The 16522-nt window shown below is 32.7% G+C and overlaps 4 protein-coding genes across 4 annotated transcripts; all 4 read left to right on the forward strand.

Annotated features, from left to right (window-relative positions):
• Positions 1 to 1086: 1086 nt before the first annotated feature.
• LOC104746906 (uncharacterized) lies at positions 1087 to 2592 on the forward strand. The gene is made up of 6 exons (XM_087486926.1): positions 1087 to 1255; positions 1345 to 1612; positions 1702 to 1813; positions 1942 to 2069; positions 2150 to 2237; positions 2347 to 2592. Exons 1-6 carry the CDS (start codon positions 1118 to 1120, stop codon positions 2387 to 2389), a joined length of 777 nt encoding a protein of 258 aa, XP_087343052.1. The 5' UTR covers positions 1087 to 1117; the 3' UTR covers positions 2390 to 2592.
• A 4158-nt stretch (positions 2593 to 6750) lies between these two features.
• LOC104748511 (uncharacterized) lies at positions 6751 to 11433 on the forward strand. Its single transcript, XM_087487905.1, has 7 exons — positions 6751 to 7070; positions 7171 to 8154; positions 8255 to 8849; positions 8927 to 9556; positions 9696 to 9947; positions 10083 to 10745; positions 10859 to 11433. Exons 5-7 carry the CDS (start codon positions 9884 to 9886, stop codon positions 11431 to 11433), a joined length of 1302 nt encoding a protein of 433 aa, XP_087344031.1. The 5' UTR covers positions 6751 to 7070; positions 7171 to 8154; positions 8255 to 8849; positions 8927 to 9556; positions 9696 to 9883.
• A 2212-nt stretch (positions 11434 to 13645) lies between these two features.
• On the forward strand, positions 13646 to 14620 carry LOC104746907 (peptidyl-prolyl cis-trans isomerase-like). Its single transcript, XM_010468452.2, has one exon. It carries the CDS (start codon positions 13841 to 13843, stop codon positions 14618 to 14620), a length of 780 nt encoding a protein of 259 aa, XP_010466754.2. The 5' UTR covers positions 13646 to 13840.
• Positions 14621 to 15439: 819 nt separating this feature from the next.
• LOC147927684 (uncharacterized) lies at positions 15440 to 16484 on the forward strand. Its single transcript, XM_087487492.1, has one exon. The coding sequence runs from the start codon at positions 15440 to 15442 to the stop codon at positions 16301 to 16303; it is 864 nt and encodes a 287-aa protein (XP_087343618.1). The 3' UTR covers positions 16304 to 16484.
• The last annotated feature ends 38 nt before the right edge of the window (positions 16485 to 16522 follow it).

Raw genomic sequence — 16522 nt, forward strand, 5'->3', positions numbered from 1 at the left:
TCAGTTTTTGTAACATGGTTGTTATAAAATCTTAACTTCTCATACTTTTTTAATGATTAGTTTATTGAATAAAGCTGAAAGAACTAAATTATACTATATCTTTTATTCTAAATATGAGTACACATTTTTGCATGTGAAACAATTGTAAGATGTGATCTCTATTTGAATAACACATATATGAACACATCAACATATAAATTCGTATTCAATTGTCATGTCAAAACTTTTCTCATGCATGCACAAACAGTTTCACACATCACAAATTTTTAAATAGATACCATCACATGCAAAATTTAGCACCAAAAACTGTATCATATAGAAAAAGAGAGCTTCAGTTTGTTACGTGACATTTCACACCTCTCAAATCTATTAATTTGTTTTTTTCCTGCTTTATAACTTTAATAAAATTGATTCGACAAGTCAATCTATGTTCAGTTTAGATATCCTAATATATCTCATTTTTTATTATGTAGAACCAAATCCTATCAATTTAGTTCAGTTTCAGATTGTTCATTTGTCCTTATCTGTAACTAGACTATTATTTTTAAACCGAATCTACACTTTATAATAAAATAATTCTGTATATTATCAAGTAATATAATTATACAATCTGTAATAGATATGATTACAACTATATCTTAGGGAATCTGCTACAACTTAAAAATATCAAGAATATAGTAAATAATTATACCTAACATAATATTTTAGGTAGTAACCACAAAGTGTAAGATCTTTTGTACCGTAATTACTAAATTCAAATATTATCTTCCTATACAATATATATATCAATCAAATAAATATACTATTTATACCGAATTAGTTGATTCATCTTAATCTGGTCAACCAACTATTAATACAAAATCTTAACTTTCCATATGTTTTCAAAAATGGCGATATGTACAATGAATATATGTAAAAACTCTGAATATAAACACTTGGTTTTTACTATTTTTTTAACACAAAAACATGCAGATTTGACAACTCATTGAATTTAAAAATAAATGAAAAAAAATCTAAAAGAATAAATTTTATCTATAAATACAAACCATATGTGAAGTCACTTTTTCATTAACCTAAACCACTTCTTATTTCACCACAATATCTTCTCTTCACGAATATGGCTAATTTTAGCAGATTAACCACCATATATCCGTCCAATGATCTCAAGTGGAACGTCTGTGTGAAGATCCTTAGGATGTGGCGTAAAACAGATGATGGGGAAGACTCTCTCGAGTTGGTTGTATGTGATGTCTTCGTAAGTTTTGCAACTTTTTATCATTGATTTTGAATCTAATTAAAAATATATATATATATGACTTTGTTTTTTTTCTTCTCAATTTTCAGGGGACCAAAATGGTAGTAACTATACCGAAAGGTCTTTTTGAAATTTTCAAGTCTGACATCCAAGAAGATGCATGGAAAGTTTTTTCTGCTTTTGACGTCATAAACTGCAGCAGACCTATCCGTATTACTGAAGGTTACTATCGGATCGTGTTTAGGGAAGATACCATTGTGGAAGATACTGAACCACGTTCTAACAATCATTTCATTGATTATGTGTCTTTTGATAGACTATATGATAGTTATCATGCCATAACTAATCGCTGCTTAGGTATTTTTTTGAATCTAATTATTTATGTGTTTATCTTACTATAATTTTAAATTTATGATATTTAATATAAACATTCGTATTTTTTATAGATATCATGGGACGTGTAATCAATGTCCAACCATTGATCTATGTCGATGATCCAAGAGCTGTTCAATATGAGGAAAGGGCCCGACTTTTGCGTTTCGACCTTAAAGACCAAAAGTAATAAGGACAACAAGAAATAATTATCTCATGCAATTCGGAACCAAACCAACTATCAAAACCATTTTTTTAATTATCTTTTTCCATATTTACTAGATACAACTAATTCTAACTTTTTTTTCCTGTAGTCATGAAGTCATTCACTGTACTGCTTATGATGAACATGCCGACTACTTTCAACGTTATTGGAGTCCTTCTTATACGAGTCCTATCATAGGCGTCCTACGTTTCTGGAGGGCAAAGTTTGCTCATGGAGGTACAAGCTAATGACTTTTATTATATAGAACGAGCTGTTATGTAATCATTAATTTTAAAAATTTGAATTTTTCACAATAGGTCAAGACATCGAACTTTTGAGTGTTCCTGGAGTGTCTACTATTTGCTTTGATCCTCCATATACTGAAGTAACTGATTTCAGAAACAGGTAACCTTTAAAATACATAATTTGTTGTTTACATTACATACTTTCATATCTCATTTATTGATTATTACAATATATCATTTTCATGATATATTATTATGATATTTTTCAGGATCTCCTTTAACCTCGACAGTGATGATGACTTTATCTATTAAGGGAGAGCTTCAAGGGAGCATATGATGAAGTCGTCGACTTTCCTGATCGTTGTTTTGTAGTTTGGCTTTATTTTCTCTGTCAAATAAGAGACATTTTGTCTCATCGTGCTGTTCTTTTTTTTTTTCAAACTCTCAGGACTTTTCTTATGTAATAAATTACCATCTTTCCATGTCATGTTATTTTAAAAACTCGGTTGTTTTAAGTTTTAATCTTATTATTTTATTATGATCAATTTTATATATATACTATAATAATATCTCCTTTTATTTTCTAATTAGATAAAATAATATGGTCATAGATAACAATGACATATCTTATGAATTTGTTTATACACATATACATAATAGATGTCATTTTAATAGTAGGGATTTATTTAACAACGCCAAAACATTGAGTTTTATAATTTCGTCGATGCATTGTGGACATATTCTTTTGGTTTAATTTTAAGCCTAGACTATAATCATTTTTTGTGTTAATTGCTAAGGAATCGATGCTAAAATTTCAATATAACTTTAACCCAAAACAAAATAGTAGTCAATTTTTTAATAAATTTAGGATAATTTTAGTAGAAAGTGAACCAATGCATGGAGCTTTATCAGTCCAAAAAATGAAAATATCAGCCTTTCAAAGTCTTTGCTTTGATTCTTTAAAAATTTGACATTCCAATAAAAAAATGACTACACTTTATGATATCACTCCCATCAAACATAAATTTTATTATTGTAGTAAATGTACACACAAGATATTTTAGATGTAATTTAAAAAAAAAGTAGCATTCGGTTTCTTTACGTTTTTCAACCTTTAAGAGCTATTTCATTATAAATACTGAATGACATTAGCTATATAGATCCTTTCTACTCTTTTAACGTCTCATCTTTCATCTTCTTCCTTCTTTAAAACACAAAAATTTCCATTTAAAAATATGGTAGCATATATAGAAGAATTGGATCTGACATCTAATCGGGTTAGTGTTGCTGTCAAGTTAATCCGTTGCAGGACACCTCATCTCATATTTGGAGGATCAAACTTTAAGTTTTTGATTGTCGTTGATGAGAAGGTATTTTAATTCATCTTTGTATTTTCGATAAAAACACTTTGATATCTTTTTGTTATGCATGTTTCAAATATACTTTGATATCTTTTTGTTATGCATGTTTTCAATTAACTTTCCATATCATTGCCGCTAATCAAATATTTCTCTTATGTGAAAAAATGAGACAACAGGGAAAACGAATTGAAGGTAAAATCCCATTTCGTGATTACTTTGATCATTTCGTACATGTGTTGGAAGAAGGAGAATGGTTTCTTCTTTATAAGTTCGAAGTTATGGAAAATCAGCAATCTTTCAGGAACTGTAACAATCCTTTCCTCTTATTGATCACAAATCAAACTCGAATCACCCCAATACCTCCCAGATGTCCAGGCAACTTTCTTCATCTAACAGATGCAATAACGCTTGAGAATGCTACAAAGAATGAGAAAAACTGTTGCGTTGGTAAATATCTTATTCTTAAAATTAATTCTAAGAATAATAATTTTAATATTAGGATTTTACTCATTATATTTAGTTATGATTTTAATTTTTTGCTTTTTATAATTTATGGTAGATTTTTGCGGGTTGGTGGTACGAGTCGCACCACGTCTTAAAGTTAACTTTCTAGATCGTGAAGCATGTTACAATGGTTATAAAGAAGTTTTTCACTTTACAGTGAAGGACATCAAGTAAGTAAATTAAACTAAATAAAGATTTACAAACATGATGAGATCATTGCTATTTAGATAATATTATTAAGAACTTCGTATTGAAGCTAATCACTTTTTTGTGTGAAGTGGAGAAGAGATTAAATGTCTTGCCGTAGGTGATACAGCTTTGGAATTTAATTATAAATGGGAACAAATTACTTCCTGTCCTTCATATGGTAACGAAGACATCATGTGTCTGCTTATGTTTTGGAGAAGCGCTTCCTTTGACGGTATAAACAAATCTTAGTTTCAGTTTTAAAATAACGAATATAAGGTAAAATTGTTTTTATAAATCATTACAATTTAATTTTTCAGGTAACGTATGTTTAATGTCTCAATTTAGATGTTCTCATCTTATACTTGGAAACGAAGTCAGACCATTCACGACTGATCCTGCTCTGTAAGTCCTAATATTCATATATTACTTGCAGTATCTCTTTACAATATATATTTTTTAACATATTTTCCTATTTTTCTGCAGTCTCGCTTTTCATGATACATCAGATGATGAAGATTATCACGGAGAAGAAGAATCAAGTGATTCTAATTAATCAGTGTAACAGCCACATTGTTTGTTACCAAATTTTATCAAATCTTTTGGTTTCCTTTTAATTAGTATTTAAGTTTTTGTAATTCTGAACCGTTAATTCCGCCTTTATTATCGTTTTTCAACCCTAATATAATTTCTTTATTTGAATTACAATTTAATATATGTTTATATATTTAAACTTACATTTTAAAGAAAACGGGTAAGTCTTAACATAAAAATTGTCAAATAATTTCTTTATATGATCCTTAAAAGATTTCGTAAATCTTCTCCAGTAGTTATGGCTAAACATATATTTAGTTATGGCTAAATATGACGTAAAGAGTTCATTCGCTTAACATATACTGTCACATAATTAGTATCCCTCATTAAGCGTTCTCTCATTAGTCCTACGAAAATATTACTGAAAAAGAAATCATTCAGTGTTGTTTTGTTTGCTTATTTCTTTACAATGAAGAAGAGGAAAAATGATGAATCAAATCGTATTCAAGTTAAAGAAGGCGACCCAAAAAATCGGAAAGTGTCTTCAGAAAATCAACCACAAAGTCCAGTTACAGTATCACAGAAGCCTCAATCCGTAGTCAATATTAATTCTGTTTTTGGTAGAGTTCTAAATGATATTACAAATCGGCCATCTTCTCAAGTACTTTTCTCTCCAAGTACAAGTAACACACCTTCTGGTATTGTTCATCTCAATTTCATATTTACATTTTTATTTATTCAATATTTAAACTATATTAACTTCACAAACTAAATCCAAGCATATTTTTAATTTTGTTATTTTGGTGTAGATTATAGGACACCATCTTCCGGCTTTTCAAATGAAGGCCTATGTAACAAAGAGAGTCGCAGTAATATTTTTAATGGTAATTTTAAAAAATCTTAAATTCAATTCTAAGATTTAAATTATTACTCATCTTCTTATTTCTATGATCACTATGTTTTGAATACTCGTGTCAATTAAATTTTTCCTTCAGGAAGTAAGCCCAATTTGGAAAAATGGATTTCGAAACAAACTTGCAACACAAGGATTCACTCATCTACCACTCCCATAGTTGACTCTATAGCAAAAATGGGACGAATATCATCAACTCCATCAGGTCTATTAATCTAACATATTTTTATAATTATTTTTATTTTTATATTATATAGAAAGCTAATTATTTCAAACCTTATACCTTATAGACAAACTGGTGCCAAATAACTATCAGAGTAATCATTCAAGTGGAAGTCGGTACAATCCCACACTTTCCATGCTTACTAATATACCCGAAAGGAATAATAGACACTCAGTTGAGGAAGAGATCAGTCCAGATAGCACTATAACTAGAGGTTATTTGTAATATGTGTAACCCTTTATTTTAGCTACTACCAAGTTTTTTCAATTTTTATTAACTCTCCATCTATACACAGATCGAGTGTCCACTCAAGCATCAAAAAACAACATATTTAGAAGAAAGTTTTCAAGCATTTCTAAAATGACAAATTTAGAGGAAGATGAAGACAATGAAAATGAGCAGGTTGACTCAGATAGCGGTATAATTTCTTCATCCAATAATAAAAGTCTATATTATCTATTGTTAGACATTTATTTACGAAAATAAAATAATCAATCCATGTTTTGCAGATATTGAAGAAGAATATGATGATCAGATGTTTTATTGTAGTAGTCAAGGAGAAGATGATTCATCATCATCTGAATATGCTGATGATGATGAAGATGTTGTTGATCAAATTACACCACAACTTTCAGCTGCTAATGATGCTAAACGACGTTATGATATGCTTACGATGTTTGAGGAAAGTTTTAAAAAAGTTTTTGGAACAACAACTATTACTACAAAGAAGACTATTAATTTATGGGCAGATATTCTTTTATATATATCATTTTAAGAATATTTATAAACAATAAAAATTTGAAAATTGTCGATGATACATTAAATATTTGCAGGATATGCAGATGATGGTGATCCTGAATATAGTTGTCCTCATTGTGGTGCAATTTTTTGGTATGGAGAGAGGTTGCGAAGGACAGTAAGAACTAATAATCCAGTCTATACTGGATGTTGTATGCAAGGACAAATTGTTCTACCTATGCTAAAAGAGTCTCCAGAAATGTTATGGAATCTACTAACCAATGAAGATGATTTGTCACGTCACTTCCAGGAGAATAGTAGACCTTATAACATGGTTTTCTCTTTTACATCTTTGGGTGGAAAGGTAGATCGTTCTGTTAAAAAAGGCCGTGGCCCATCCATGTTTGCTTTGCAAGGTGAAAACTATCATTTGATGGGTTCTTTAAAACCAAAGGCTGGTGATTATGCAAAGTTTCAACAACTTTATATTGTTGACACTCAAAATGAAGTCCAAAATAGAATGAATGTTATGAGGTAATAAAACCATTGTTTTTTTTTTCTTTAATGGACAATTGTATATCTTATAATTTACTGGTCCAAAAGTTGCTGATGAGATATTTTTTAAAAAATGCAGCAAAGAAGGACGTCAAGTCAAAGTTGATGGGAAGAAAAAATTCAGGCCAGATCTTGTGGAAAGCTTAATCAAATTGTTGGACGAAGTTAATATTCATGTAAGAGCTTTTAGAATGGCTAGAGATAGGTTTGATATGGAGAAAGAAGAATCAAACTTCCATATGAGGATTATCTCAAGTCGCAAAACCGATGGTAGGGAATACAACATCCCTACGGCCTCTGAAGTTGCTGCACTGATTCCAGGAGATATTGATGCGAATATGGATAAAAGAGATATCGTCCTCCAAAAAAGAAGTGGTAAATTACTAAGAATTCATGAATGCCATGTCGCATATCTAGCCTTACAGTATCCTTTGTTGTTTCCAAGAGGAGAAGATGGCTACAGACTTTGTATTAAGAAGACAAAGATAACAAGAGGAAGGATATCAAAGAAACAGTCAAAGAAAAAGAGTTCAAATAAAAAAAGTCAGAAGGATGTAAGTATGAGGCAGTGGTTTTCTTATAGGCTTCAAGAAAGAAAAATTGAGAAGCACACCCTTCTAAGATCAAAGCGTTTACTACAACAGTTTATTGTTGATGCCTATACCATGATCGAAACAAATAGGCTAAGGTATTTAAAAAAAAAACCAAAAGAAACTTCGAAGGACATACAAGGAAGATTTGAGGAAAGCAGCAGAAGCTGGAGACGACAATTTAAACAATTATGGAGACTCTTTCACGCTACCTGCTTCTTTTACTGGAGGACCAAGGTATATGAGGCAGAGCTACCTTGATGCAATGGCTACATGTAAGAAGTTTGGGTTTCCAGACCTCTTTATTACATTCACATGCAATCCTAAGTGGCCTGAAATTGTAAGATTTGTGAATGAGAGGAAGCTAAAGGCTGAAGATAGACCAGACACCATTTGCAAAATATTCAAGATCAAGCTTGAGAATCTAATGGATGACATCACAAGAAAACATATTTTTGGGAAAACAGTTTCAGGTTTAAATTCTTTACCCTTTTTCATTTTTAATTAAACATTTACACTATCTTTAAAATCATTACATATTAATATATAACAAGACATATTATTGTGCTGCAGCTATGTAAACAGTAGAGTTTTAAAAAAGGGGTCTTCCGCATGCTCATATTATAGTATGGATGGATCCAAAATGCAAGTTTCCTACTGCAGACGAAATTGACAAGTTGATTTGTGCTGAAATTCCAGACAAGGAAACAGATCCAGAACTCTACAATATAATATCAGAATGTATGATTCATGGTCCATGTGGTGCTGCTTACCCCTCATCTCCTTGCATGGAAGAAGGTAGCTGTTCAAAATTTTTCCCAAAACCACATGTTAAAACCACCAGCATTGACAAGGAAGGTTACCCGGTTTATAGAAGAAGAAATGATGAGCGTTTTATCGAGAAGAATGGTTTCAAATGTGATAACCGATATGTTGTCCCTTACAATCGGTTTTTGTTGGTAAAATATCATGCTCATATAAATGTGGAGTGGTGCAACCAAACAGGTTCAGTGAAGTACTTATTTAAGTATGTTCACAAAAGTAATGATCGAGTTGGTGTCATTGTTGAACCTCATAAAAAAAAAGGAACTGAAGAAGGTCAGAAGAATCTTCAAAATGAGAATACCCCAGCATCAAAAGATGAAATACAAGATTACTTCGATGGCAGGTAAAAAAATTTAGTACATTCCTTCAATTTGTGACTATATAATTCATTGTAAATCAGCTTCTTTCAATTTTTTGAAGATATGTATCTGCGTGTGAGGCTATGTGGAGGATTTTAGCTTACCCAATACACTATAGGCAAACCGCTGTTGTCCCACTCACTTTCCATGAGGAAGGCAAACATCCTATTTATTTTCGGGACGGTGAGTCTGCACAGGATGTCATGGATCGTGACTCTCTTGATGAATCTCAGTTTCTTGCTTTATTTGAACTTAATAAACGTGATGAAGAAGCTAGGAAGTTATTATATGAAGAAATACCAAGCAAGTTTATATGGGATGGGAAGGAGAAAGTTTTTTACAGAAGGAAAACAAGAGCATTTGCTATAGGGAGAATTAACTACGTTCCTCCGACGATAGACGATGCATATCATCTGAGGATTCTTCTCAATTCAGTCAGAGGTCCTACCAGTTTTGATCACATTAAAACTGTGAATGGTGTCATACACAAATCGTATCGTGAAGCATGTTATGCTCTTGGTCTGTTAGATGATGACAAAGAATATATTGAAGGTATTAAAGAAGCACACTTCATGTGTTCTGCAAAGTACGTTCGTAAAATGTTTGTGAGGATGCTTCTCTCCGCCGTGCTAAGTGCTCCTCATATTGTGTGGGAAGAAACTTGGACTATGTTATCTGATGACATATTAAGGCGTAAAAGAGAAGAACTAAAATGACCAGGTTCATTACTTTTACTATCTGTTTAATATACATTTTTTAAATAATTATTAAAGATGTAGTATAAAAATTAACTAATCTACATTTTACAGAGCTTACATTGAGTGATGAAGAAAGGAAAATATTTTGTTTACAAGAGATAAACAAACAGTTGAAAAGAAATGGTTCTTCACTTGAGTTTTTTAAGACTCTGCCCCAGCTACAGAATGATAATATTCCTGTCTTAAACCAGTTAATAGCTGATGAGCATAGATTCATCAATCAAGCTGATTTAAAAAAGAATCATCTGGAGTGGTTAAATATGCTTACTGAAGAGCAGAAGAAGATATATGATGAGATCATAGACTCTGTTTTCAAAGATAAAGGTGGAGTATTTTTCTTATATGGTTTTGGTGGAACTGGTAAAACATTCTTTTGGAAAGTTTTATCTGCAGCTGTAAGGATAAGGGGAGAAATCGTTTTAAATACTGCTTCTAGCGGTATAGCCTCTCTTTTATTAGAAGGTGGCAGAACAGCTCATTCAAGGTTTGGCATTCCTCTTGAAGTTCATGATACATCTATGTGCAGAATGTCAAAGTCTTCTGATCTAGGTGAATTAGTCCAAGAAGCCAAGTTGATAATTTGGGACGAAGCTCCAATGATGAGTAAGTACTGCTTTGAGACTTTAGATAGAAGTTTGAAAGATATAATGCGTGATCCAGAAGATAAACCTTTTGGGGGAAAGGTCATTATTTTTGGTGGTGATTTCCGTCAGATACTTCCTGTTATTGTCAGTGCTGGTCGAGAACAAATTGTTAACTCATCGCTTAACTCATCTTACCTTTGGAATCAGTGTAAAGTGTTAAGGCTAACAAGAAATATGAGGTTGCTGCAAAAGATAACTCCAAATGAAGCCAGGGAGATTGAAGAGTTTTCGAAATGGATTCTTGATGTTGGAGAAGGAAGACTTAATGAGCCAAATGATGGAGTAGTTGATATTGACATCCCAGAAGAATTGCTTATCACAGAAGTAAACTCTCCAATTGAATCGATCGTTAATGCAGTGTATGGTAATTCGTTACATACTCCCAAGGATTCTAGCTATTTTCAAAGCAGAGCTATTTTGTGTCCTACAAATGATGATGTCAACACTATAAACGACCACATGATATCCATTTTAGAAGGTTAGTAAAAGTTTAATCAACAAATTGTATATATATTATATACTATATGAGACTTCTTGATTTGGTCTATTCAATTATTCATAGTTTTGTTTCTATTGTTGATTTTGTTACAGGTGAGGAAAGGGTTTACTTAAGTTCAGATAGTATTGATCCACAAGATACAAGGAATAAAGACAATCCTGCATATAGCCCTGATTTCCTAAACTCAGTTAGGATTTCAGGAGTGCCAAACCATGCTCTTCGTTTGAAAATTGGTTGTCCAGTCATGTTGTTACGCAATATTGATGCTCATGGAGGTCTAATGAATGGAACAAGACTACAGATTACACAAATGGCAGATCATGTTATACAAGCAAGAATCATCACAGGTACGAGAGTCGGTAAAATTGTTCTTTTACCAAGGATGGTATTAATACCATCAGATACCCGTTTGCCTTTCAAAATGAGACGTAGACAATTCCCGATTAACGTTGCTTTTGCAATGACTATCAACAAAAGTCAAGGTCAGTCTCTCTCAAATGTTGGTTTATACTTGCCCAGACCTGTTTTCTCTCATGGCAAGCTATATGTAGCCATATCCCGCGTAAGCAGTAAATCAGGATTGAAAATCCTCATTACTGACCCAAAAGGAAAACCCGAAAAGAAAACAAGGAATGTCGTTTTCAAAGAGGTTTTCCAAAATATTTGATCCACAAAAATGCATAACTTCGTAAGACTCTGTTTTTACTTTGTTTCCATTTTTTCAATTAAATTGATTTTTTCTTCCATTTAATTATTTGATCATATATATATATATATATATTTTTTTTGCAGGGTTTCCTATTTAATTTCACATTATAATAAATTTCTAAATCCTTATTTTTTTATGTAATCCACAAAATACTTTTTATCATTCTTATAGACATATTTAGTTTCGTTTACTTAATGTGATTCACACATACGTTTTATCTTTGAAATCCTACTATTATATTTTATTATTTATTCAGTAAAATAGGCACATTCGTTATATTTGTTATAAATTTGGTTTAATCTAATTTTCCAAGCTTAAAAATTTACAATTTAAAAAAAATATTTATACATTTATAATAACATAATATTAAGACTACATATACTACTGCTACTACAGGAAAATGAAGAAAGTTGTTTATTAGATACCTTCGAGTGGAGGCTAGAGGCCAGATTTAATTATATAAGAACGGAAAGGTGTCTATGTCAATCTTAGGGTCTGAATGGTGACTGCGGTCAGGGCCGCCAAATCCGTCAGCGGTTTAGACCGTCCCAAAAACAGGCCTGCCAGCAGGCCTGAAAAGACCAAGTTTATTTGTACATAAAAATGGTCCGCAGTTGGAAGGCAGCGGTTTTCTTTCTATTATCTTTAAACCGCACCACTGCGGACTGTATTTAATGAATTGTATTAATAATTTCAAGTCATAATAAACATTTTGGCCCGTGCTATAGCACGGGTTACTACCTAGTATATATTTATACGAAAAGTTATTTTTGCTATATATAACAAATACAAACACTTTACAAATATATCAACTTTGGTCGAAGATGCTACTAAATTGATCACTTTAGACAAAAATTTGAATTTTATCATAAGCTATACCAAAATGTTATTTACAAGTAATTGTGTAAAAGATACATAGAAATGTCAAACAATCTAAAGAAACAAAGTAAAATAAAAAATGACATATTTACTAGCAGTTTTTTTTTATTTATAAATAAACTTACAATTTTTCTTTTTTTGTTCAATATGATCTGTTTACTTACATTTAACAGCATATGTTATATATTTTTTCCTGTACCATGCTATCATCAAAATTCTAGAAAGATCCATCCTAGTTATTTTAATATTGGGTCTAGTCAAAAGCCTAATAAAAATGAGTTAAGAGATAAAATGAGAAATATTTAGTTTTGATATTTTTTTTTTCTTGCTCAGAAAAATAAAAAACCTTTCCATGTTTCTAAATTAACGGCGGAGAAATCCCACCATTGGTGGCCGGTAGTTTTACCATCGATTTTCTACCCGGTGGTGGATTATCAATAAATGTATCAGTCTGTTTTCTGTGACTATGATCAGTGCCGGTCTTAGAATATTTGATGCTTAAAGAAAATCAGAAATTAATGCCCAAATTTTGTTTTTGCTTTAAAAACTGACAAAAACTTAATTTTATTTATAAAATTTCAATAAAAAAATGTTAACAAACATGAGAACTTATACATATATGAGTAAAGAAGAAAAATCAGCAAAGATTAGAGAAGATAGAAGAAAACTAGTGTTAGAGATTATTAAATTCGGTAGAAAAAAAAGTTGAACTAATTGATACTAACTTTTACATATTAAACTAAAAATATGTTATGTGTGTTTGCAATTGGTCTTAATAAAATAAGAATAATAAGGGGTATTCAAATAGAAGTGTTTGACCAAAAAGATAGTTAAAACAAAAGAAATTTTAGAATAATAATGAGCATGCCACATAACCACAAAAAAATGGATTAATTTGAATACATACCTCACTTCACTTACTAAGAAATTTGAAATCTGTACTAAATGTTTCAAGTAATTAAAATGTATCTTATGTATTGGACAAAATGATTTTTAATATTTAGAATATTTAATATTTCTAATATTTATATTTAAATCTTAAAAATAGAAAATATTATTTTTAATATTTGTATTTCTTCGAAATTTTAGATAATTATTACTTTAAATACAGTAACTATATTTTTTAGTTATTAAATAAATTAATTACGAGTTTTAATTAAGTTATTTAAATAATGCTTAATAGATAAAAGGATATTTTGTCCATTTTCATTGTTCAATTAAAAAGGTGTAGTTTTCAAATAAATGTAGTATATGTCCCAAAAAAAGATAGAGCACCAAAATTGTTATATCACCAGCATATTCTACAAATCTAAAAATATCCGGTCTGGTGTAATCCGGAATAATCCTATGATCTGAGGTTTTTAATAATTTATAAACCTAAATTCGACGATGAATCTCTCTATAGATTAGATACACACCTCTTTTATTCACAAGCGCAATTCATCTCTCTCTAATTTCTCTGAGATCCATATATCCGGAGTCGGAGATGGAAATGACTTTTACAATTCACGTTCCGGCTGGTGGTGGGTTTACAATTAACGTTAAACCAGTTGCCGGAAACGTACCACTGGCTGGTGGAGAGGGTAGCGGAATAAACGTTAATGTATCTCAGGTTCATCCTCAGTCTAGTGACGGTGGTGGAGGATTAAACGTTAATGTTCATCCTCCCGCTGGTGGTGGCCTTGAACAAGTTAAGGATGAGCCCCTCAACGTAGAAACCCCTGACCCATCTTTGAAAATGGCTAACCCTAGAGTATTCTTTGATATGACCGTGGCCGGCAAACCGTTTGGTCGGATCGTGATGGAGTTATTCGCCCACACGACCCCTCGAACGGCGGAGAACTTCCGAGCCCTCTGTACTGGGGAGAAAGGCATGGGGAAGCTTGGTAAGCCACTCCACTACAAGGGATCAATCATCCACAATCTGATCCCCGATCAAATGTTCTGTGGAGGAGATATCACTGCTGGTGACGGAACCGGAGGGGAATCAATCTATGAGGAAAGATTTTTCGAGGATGAGAACTTCATCAATAGGCTAACAAGTCCAGGTACCCTCGCCATGGCTAACCGTGGTATGGACACCAACGAATCTCAGTTCATGATTTGCATGGACAGTACGTTTGGCTACCTTGATACGGCGCACGTCGTGTTTGGCCAAGTTGTTGATGGATTGGATGTGATCAAGAGCATTGGGAAGGAGGTCGGAGATTCTATCCGCACCTGTTCACTGCCCGTGATGATCGCCGACTGCGGTCAGATCTCATAGATCTCATAGAAGGGGAAAAAATCGATTTGGGGATTTTTTGATTTTTAGGGTTAGTTAGGTTTAATTTTGTAATCGGGTTGTAATTCGGTTTAATTTGGTTTAATTTGATTTAATTTGGTTTCATTTGGTTAATAAGGTCTGATTGTTGGGTTTGTTTGAACAGTAAACCATTAAAACCAAAACGATGGAAAAATAGACGGATAAGTTAAAGTTCAATGGGGAATCAAGCATAGAAGTATGGATTCGGGGGGATATAGACCGAATATATAAGTCCGAAGGAGAACTGGTAAGATATCAAAGATCGATGGGGAGAACTGGCAAGATATGATAGTTCCGAGGGGGAAATAGTACGTCGGTCCGTAAACACACACAAAGTATTACAAGTGGTACCGCTTTGATTTTTTACCAATCACAAAAACTTTACCAAAAACTCTATTAAAAACTTTACTCTCATCTTTTTTGTACAGCTTTTACGTACAGCTTTTCCTTACAGCTTTGCACTATTCCATAACAGCTTACAGCTTCAGCTTACAGCTTTTCTGTACAGCTTTGACTACGTTACCAATCAGACCCAATAAGAAAGATCTCAAATGAAAAGTGACATTGAGAGGCTTAGACCATGGGCATTGGTGTCCCATGGTTTTTGGTCCCCCAAATTTAATATTATTACTTTGAAAGTTTCTTATTTCTAGTAGGAGCATTGGTGTCCCATGGTTTTTGGTCCCCCAAATTCAAATTCTGTTTTTTGCACTTGTTGCCTAAGGATGACTGCAACTCAAGTAACATATTAACTGATTAAGCATGAATGCAACTCAAGTAATGTTGGTTGAGCAGAACTTGCAAGTGCCTCAAAGGTTGTTATTCTCATTGCTCATCTCTAATCACCATGTCTGCTGTGGAAAAGAAAAGTTTGAAGAATCACTCAAGAAGGTTGTTGGGATGGGTTTTGATCCCACCATCCCAAAGTTTGTGGAAGCTTTATGCATTGTTTACGGATTGAGCGAGAAAAGACTAGAAGAACACTTCAATGTCTATAAAAGGTTTGGCTTAACTGTTAGCGATATATGGCAACTTTTCAAGAAGTGTCCTGCCTTTCTTGGATACTCAGAGAATAGGATATTTCAGACATTTGATACCTTAAAGAAGTGTGGTCTGTGCGAAGATGAGGTCTTGTTAGTGTTCAAGAAGAATCCACTATGCTTACGTGCTTCAGAGCAGCAGATATTGAACTCCTTGGAAACATTTATAGGCTTAGGATTCAGCAGAGATGAGTATGTGATGATGGTCAAGTGCTTTCCTCAGTGCATTGGTTATTCTGCAGAGATGGTGAAGAAGAAGACTGAGTTTGTGGTAAAGAAGATGAATTGGCCACTAAAGGACATGACTTTGTTCCCTCAGGTACTTGGTTACAGCATGGAGAAAAGGATTGTACCTAGGTGCAACGTTGTGAAAGCTCTCATGTCTAAAGGATCACTTGGAAGTGAACTCCCTCCAATGGCTTCTGTTTTGGCATGTACCGATCAAGCTTTCTTAAACAGGTACGTGGTGAAGCATGATGATAAGCAGTTACCTGTACAATACAAAGAAAACACCTATAAAACAAACAAGCCAAGAGGAAAGGGGGAAAAACTATCAGGGAATCTACCCATCTACACACACACACAGAGGCAAGCATATCTCTGAGAAACTCGAGAGTCAACTTAGTCTAAGGAAGCGATACTTATCCTCCATCAATCACCTTCTCAACGCTAAGCTGAATCATCAACCACCGGAGGAAGCTTCAAAACTCCATCAACAGTAACACAAGTTCCCGTCGCTACCAACTTAGAGAGATCATAAAGAGACGAATCAACCATAACCTGAAGATTCGCTGGACAAGATCCATCGTTCACCGCAAGGAAA

This window comes from Camelina sativa, chromosome 15 (assembly GCF_030686135.1).
Source record: "Camelina sativa cultivar CO46 ecotype springtype chromosome 15, ASM3068613v1".
NCBI classification, from domain to species: Eukaryota; Viridiplantae; Streptophyta; class Magnoliopsida; order Brassicales; family Brassicaceae; genus Camelina; species Camelina sativa.

Excerpts from the sequence above, each read along its gene's own strand:
- LOC147927684 (XM_087487492.1), top strand. The coding sequence starts at position 15,440 with ATGTTGGTTGAGCAGAACTTGCAAGTGCCTCAAAGGTTGTTATTCTCA.
- LOC104746906 (XM_087486926.1), top strand. The coding sequence starts at position 1,118 with ATGGCTAATTTTAGCAGATTAACCACCATATATCCGTCCAATGATCTC. Across the intron at positions 1,613-1,701 it reads CATAACTAATCGCTGCTTAG|ATATCATGGGACGTGTAATC; the intron begins GTATTTTTTTGA and ends TATTTTTTATAG. Across the intron at positions 1,814-1,941 it reads TTCGACCTTAAAGACCAAAA|TCATGAAGTCATTCACTGTA; the intron begins GTAATAAGGACA and ends TTTTTCCTGTAG.
- LOC104746907 (XM_010468452.2), top strand. The coding sequence starts at position 13,841 with ATGGAAATGACTTTTACAATTCACGTTCCGGCTGGTGGTGGGTTTACA.
- LOC104748511 (XM_087487905.1), top strand. The coding sequence starts at position 9,884 with ATGCTTACTGAAGAGCAGAAGAAGATATATGATGAGATCATAGACTCT. Across the intron at positions 9,948-10,082 it reads CTCTGTTTTCAAAGATAAAG|AAGGTGGCAGAACAGCTCAT; the intron begins GTGGAGTATTTT and ends CTCTTTTATTAG. Across the intron at positions 10,746-10,858 it reads CATGATATCCATTTTAGAAG|GTGAGGAAAGGGTTTACTTA; the intron begins GTTAGTAAAAGT and ends ATTTTGTTACAG.